Genomic DNA, 6746 nt, shown 5'->3' with positions numbered 1-6746 from the left:
AATGGGTCCCCAACCTACCAATGGTCATAGGAATGAATGCTTTCTTCTTGGACACACCTTTGTTCCCAGTCTATCAGGACTAGGTATATTCTGAATTCGTGGTAGTGATTATGGTGGAAAACACTTCAGCACCCTTAGATTGTGTGGCAAATCATTGCCTTGGTCCCACTTGCTACTTAACTGATGTAACCTGGTACTGCATGTCCTGGGTAATGTCCTTTAAGTGGCAAACCCATTAGGCTCTTGTGGGCAAATTATAAATGGTTCAGGAAGATGTGTTGCTCATGCCCACAGGACTAGGCACATCAGTTCTAGATAAATGGAGTTCATATTCCTTGCCTATAACCACCCATTCAGTTACTCCTACCAGAGTAGCTTGGACTGAGTACCTATGGAAAACATTTTCCATAACCTGGATGTTTTAATTTCAATAAATTTTTATTAATAGGGTGCCTATTGGTCTAAGGTTACACTAAATTTAACTTTGCTTAAGAGTGGTTATGACTTGTATTTCTGTATTCATGCTTTTAATTTTAGTGCCATTAAAGCTCAAATTTCAAAGGTTTGTATACACCACTAAAGATGTGTAAAAGATTTAAATTTAGTTTGTAGCCTAAAACTATTTTTTTCTTTACAGACTGGGAATCTCGTTGGGTGCAGTCTGAGCACAAAGGAAAAGAATTCGGCTCTTTTAAGTTAACTCCTGGTAAATTTTATGGTGATGCAGAGAAGGATAAAGGCCTTCAAACTAGTCAGGTAAAGATTAAAATATATTGGCAGTTGAACTATAGGTTACTTTAGCCATTTAATTGGATAAAATGTGTTTTTGAATACTAAAAATCTTTACAGGATGCAAGATTCTATGGCCTCTCAACCAAGTTTAAGCCATTCAGCAACAAAGACACTCCTCTAGTTATCCAGTTTTCTGTTAAACATGAACAGAATATAGACTGTGGTGGTGGATACTTGAAAGTCTTTGACTGCTCACTTGACCAAAAGGACATGCATGGAGAGTCTCCATACCTAATAATGTTTGGTAAGTACATTATATTTTCCTGTTAATCCTTTGTTTCAGTTGTATATGTACATCTGTTTGATGTATATATACTCAAAAATTCTAGTGGCTTCAAATCAAGCAGGGGGGGAAAAAAGCTGGTAGGCCCACATGTGCAAATGGGTCTGTGGGGTCAGTGTGTGCAGTATAAAAAAAAATCCTGCTGCAAAAACCTCAGACCGTGGTTTTTAGATTAACCCTTTCAGGGTCCGTCCCATAGATCTACGGCTTTACGTTCAGGGTCCAAACCATAGATCTAAGTCATGAGCTCAGCTCACTCTGATACTGTGAGTGGTACATTTGGGCCTAGATATGAGAGAATACATCTGTGGTATGTGTGCACCACATAAAACAAATCCTGCAGCACAGTGTATAATGAGAGAAAAAAACTGAAATCATGATTTTTCGATTAAAACAGCGATTTGCAGTGTTTTTTCGTATGTTTATAGTTGCATTTGAGATTTCTTGGTCTCATTTGATAGAATGGAAGACATATTACAGAAATAGAGATGATTTTGATTGGTTTTAGCACTGGAAATGGCTTGAAACTGAGCTCAAAGTAGCAGAAATGTTAAATTTTTGCCGATATTCAAGAGTAAACGAACTACCTCACACGTCTAATTCACAAATATGGTGATATTTATACAATTATTACAGTATTGTGTAACAGTAAATCTTCTATGTTTTGGTGTGAATAAAAAATCAAAATGGAATTTATTTGTAAAGCCTCAAAACGTAACTAATGAACAGAGGAAATGTTAGTTTAGTTCCAGGAATACCTACATTGTTTATTCTGGACCCTATTTTGAAATTGGAATATTTTGAACTTTGTGTTAAATTGGCGAAATTAACCCTTTCCGATCACTAGGGTCAACTGCAGGAGTTTACATTACAGAGCACTGACCATAGGTCACAGCACTAGCAGCTATAAATACACAATCATAATTAAATTAACCTACTTAACCCTTTGTTTCGATCATATATACATACAAGTCTTATGAGCCAGTGTTTGACGTACACTCATTCTAGTGGCTTCAGATCAAGCAGGAGAAAGCTGGTAGGCCCACACGTGAGAATGGGGTCTGGTGTCAGTGTGCACCATAAAAATATCCTGTAGCATGCAGTGCATAACTATAATTTTTTTTTTTAATTAATACGCCGACTTTGTGGTCTATTTTCGTATAGTATTTATGGTTGTATTCTCGTTTTCTTGGTCTCATTTGATAGAATGGAAAACATTATAGAAAGAGGTGATTTTGATTGGTTTTACTATGAAAACCTTGAAATGGAGCTTAAAGTAGGGAAAATGTTCGATTTTTGCCGATATTCAAAAGTAAACAAATTATAGGTCTCCCTCAACATTCGCAAGGGTTAGGGGATCAAGAGCCTTGTAAATGTTGAAAAATCATCAATGTTCGGTGTCCCAATACATTATAGGGAATAATACAATACAGTGGACCCCTGGTATTCGATAAATCCGGTATTCGATACATATTGCAAAAAAATTTCCTCGGTATTCGATTGAAAACCCGGTATTCGATACGATTCGTACGAGACATGTCCACGTGTGGCCTGAACTGCCCCATGTGTGCCAGTGTTTACAAGCCAGCCAGTGTGCGCGCATCTAAGGATACATTCGGTACATTCCATATCACCGTTTGGTGCTTGTTTCTGCAAAATAAGTCACCATGGGCCCCAAGAAAGCTTCTAGTGCCAACCCTTCAAGAAAAAAAGTCGCTAATGACTTATGAAATGAAGAAAGATAATTGCAAAGTACGAAAGTGGAGTGCGTGTGTCGGAGCTGGTTAGGTTGTATAATAAACCCCAATCAACCATCTCTACTATAGTGACCAGGAAAACGGCAATCAAGGAAGCTGTTCTTGCAAAAGGTGCAACTGTGATTACGAAACAGCGACCGCAAGTGTTAGAAAATGCCGAGAGATTGTTATGGGTGTGGATAAATGAAAAACAGATAGCAGGAGATAGCATCTCTCAAGCCATCATTTGTGAAAAGGCTAGGCAGTTGCGTGACGATTTGGTAAAGAAATTGCCTGCAAATAGTGATGAGAGTGAATTTAAGGCCAGCAAAGGTTGGTTTGAAAGATTTAAGAATTGTAGTGGCATACATAGTGTGATTAGGCATGGCGAGGCTGCCTGTTTGGACCAAAAAGCAGCTGAAAAATATGTGAAGGAATTCAAGGATTACATAGACAGTGAAGGACAAACCTGAACACGTGTTTAATTGCGACGAAACAGGCCTGTTTTGGAAGAAAATGCCAAGCAGGACCTAGAGGATGAGCAGGAGCATTGTCCATTGCCAGGAGGCACTTGTGGCAGTTTATTTTCCAGAAGGTATTTTTTTCATTTGGGCCTGGGTATCTTGTGGAGAGGCACCCTGTTCCTCTGAAGTCTGGTTCCAGTATCGGTTAGCCACGTTCTTAGACTGCCCTCTATCAACGAGCACACAGAATTTACCTCTGTCGTCTCCACTCTACTATTTACCTTCCCTTCTTGCTGATGGACCCTCCTTTAATCCTGACTCTCATTTTCTTGACAACTGACTGACTTCACAAACTGATACCTTTTGCATCCCCCTCAGCCCTTTCTACCTCAATCTCTTGCTACCCTCTACTCCTACACTATCCACTGCCCTGCTGTTTTCCGTAACCTACTAATCGTCCCTCTCCCTTTTGCCACCTGATACCTTCACTTCCTTCCTGCCCTGCAGCGCTGTGTAGCCCTTGTGGTTTAGCGCTTTTTGATTATAATAATTCACTCAGGCGAAACCCATCATGGCCCCACTCTCTTGTTGATCTACAACTACTCCATATCTTCCATTGTTTGTGATCTGTTTTGTTAGCACATTCACCCCCTTTTGCAACTTTAGCTTCCTTGATTTCTACTTTATTTGCCAGGATGGAGAAGATTGTTGATTTAGACTTCCCATACATCCTGGCAAGTTCTCTCTGCCTTTATCAAAGGGCTGGCATGAAACTTTCTTTGGGCCCATGGTAGCTTATTTTGCAGTCACAAATAATAAACAAGCACCAAAAATAAGGGATTATTACGAAATGTTTTGATGCGCGACATAATGCTCACTCGACCAGTGAGAGGCACTGAGGTGTAGTGGCTGCGTCCCTAGGTGGGCAGACATACGATACGTCCGATTACCGGATCAAGGTCCAATATCCGGAACAAAACTTTGCACAAACTGTCCTAAAACCCAAACGTCTGATAATTGGAGTGCGAAAACCAGTTCCACTGTACTCTTGCCTAGTTCACTGGCATGTGGATAACTAATTTTAGTCTTGTTAGCTTAACTTTTATTAAACATGGCTGGTTTTAACTTTTTTTTTTTTCTCTTGTATTGTTTAAATCTTTTATTGTGGATGTAAATTCTAAATCCCTGCCAGTTTGTTTGCACCCTTGCAGTGTTAGTCACTTAAAAAAAAAAAAAATTTTCTATAATTTCTAACTTGAATGGGTTAGATAGGATACTCCTTATTGCTCCCCTAAAGGAAGGTTCCTTGATGTTGAAGGGCTCATGGTCTAGGGAACTTGATCTATGCTCCAGTTCCCTGAATCAAGCCTGAATACCTTCCATGTCCCCCCCCCCTTCCTCAGGCATTGCATAATCCTTTGGGTTTAGTGCTCCCCCTTGATTATAATAAAATAAGGGTTAAGAATTTGTCTTAATGCTAATTTAAATTCTTGAAGCAAGTTTTTGGTGTATTATGTTGATAAATGTTAATCATTAAAAACTTAACTAGTGTACCTTCTTGCAGGCCCTGACATCTGTGGTCCTGGAACTAAAAAAGTTCATGTCATCTTTAACTACAAAGGCAAGAACCACTTGATTAAGAAAGAAATTAGGTGTAAAGACGATGTATTCTCTCACCTCTACACTCTTATTGTTAATCCCGATAATACCTACGAGGTCCTAATTGATAATGAAAAAGCCCAGTCTGGTGAACTGGAAGAAGACTGGGATATGCTTCCACCCAAAAAGATTAAGGATCCTGAAGCAAAGAAGCCTGATGATTGGGATGACCGTCCTACTATTCCTGATCCTGAGGACACAAAACCTGAGGATTGGGATCAACCTGAGCATATACCAGATCCTGATGCCACAAAGCCTGAAGACTGGGATGATGAAATGGATGGAGAATGGGAACCTCCCATGATTGATAATCCTGACTACAAGGGTGAATGGAAGCCCAAACAGATTGACAACCCAGACTACAAGGGACCATGGGTTCATCCAGAAATTGATAACCCTGAATACACCCCAGACCCAGAAATTTATAAATATGATGAAATTTGTTCTGTTGGCTTGGACCTCTGGCAAGTAAAATCTGGTACTATTTTTGACAATTTCCTCATCACTAATGACATTGAAGAGGCAAAGAAAATTGGTGAAGAAACTTGGGGAGCCACTAAAGATGCTGCCAAAAAGATGAAGGATGAACAGGATGAAGAAGAGCGCAAGAAAGCAGAGGAAGAGGCAAAGGCAGCTGAAGCAGATAAGGAGGATGATGAAGATGATGATGATCTTGACGAAGATGAAGATATAGAAAATGAAATAGATCATGATGAACTTTAAAATAAAAAAAAAAGGAAGGTTCAACTGCCTTGTGTACTAGAAACATCCAAGTACAGATTGAAACCTGTGATTTTTCTCAGTTTTGAGTCTGGTTTCAGTCTATTCTAGTCGAGGGACATTCATATATGCTGTAGTACATAGTGCGTTTAACTACTGCTTATTGAAGGTTCCCTGACCAGTAATGTTGCCCTTAATGGGTAGGTTTGCATGCTTCATGATCATTTGTAATCATCCCCATCATTGCCATAGTGTATGCAGCACAACCCAGTATGTTTGTTAAAGCCAGAGGTGTCAGTGCTGTTACCTAATGAAGTCTTGATTTTGTTCTGGCAGCACAATGTTTGAATGAGCGATTTCCAATAAACTTATCAGAAACTTTGTAATTTTATTTACTCTTGTTCCAAGTGTGGGGAAGGTGTAAGGCACTTGCATGTTGAAAGTTCCCTTTGATGGTGGTAGTGTAGTTAGTGCCTGGGGGTAGTGGTATCTTTTGGGGGATACCACTATGCCTGCAAGGGATTTTGATAGTCCCAAATTTGTTTACCGAGTTATGTAAACGGGGAAAAAGCAGGGTGAAATGTCAAATGAATATTACATGGGTGTCTGGAGGAGGTAGTTCAGACATTTGGGAGTGGACTTTACAACGGATAGCTCTTGAAAAAAATTTTGGCATTGACACGAGGCATCTATGGAATCTTGCCTCTTCAAGGGGGGGGGGAGCTCCTTGGTACAGTGAAGAGGCTCTTGGTCTGAGGAATTAGACCTTTTGGTCTCCTTCCTCAGACCAAACCTAATTACCCCCTTCCCTATCCCATCCTCCCTTTTCCTTTTCCTCCCCATCCCTCCCTTATTCCCTTCCTATTTTCAGCCTTTGGGATTCTTCCCAGAGGCATTCTAGTTCCTAGGTAGGGGATAGGGCGTAGATGAATGGTTCACAGAACTGACAACTTGATAAATTAGACACACGTGCAACACTTGGTTATCTTTATTGAGGAAACGTTTTGCCACAGTGGCTTCATCAGTCCATACAAAGGAGAACGGTGGTAGTTTGAGGTAATCAGTCCCTCGGCCTCAAGTCTGTGATCATTC

General features: G+C 40.1%; 1 protein-coding gene across 1 annotated transcript in view; it reads left to right on the top strand.

Annotated features, from left to right (window-relative positions):
* Calr (calreticulin) overlaps positions 1–6033 on the top strand; it is a 39043-nt gene extending 33010 nt beyond the window's left edge. The window contains exons 2-4 of the mRNA XM_053790503.2: positions 638–756; positions 850–1036; positions 4840–6033. Coding sequence (XP_053646478.1) covers positions 638–756; positions 850–1036; positions 4840–5657 — 1124 coding nt within the window. The 3' untranslated portion in view covers positions 5658–6033. The remainder of the gene's footprint in view (positions 1–637; positions 757–849; positions 1037–4839) is intronic.
* Positions 6034–6746: the final 713 nt, after the last annotated feature.

This window comes from Cherax quadricarinatus, chromosome 31, assembly GCF_038502225.1.
Source record: "Cherax quadricarinatus isolate ZL_2023a chromosome 31, ASM3850222v1, whole genome shotgun sequence".
Lineage (NCBI taxonomy): Eukaryota > Metazoa > Arthropoda > Malacostraca > Decapoda > Parastacidae > Cherax > Cherax quadricarinatus.
Note: the sequence above shows the minus strand (reverse complement) of the source record. Positions and strands in the feature narration are given on the sequence as shown.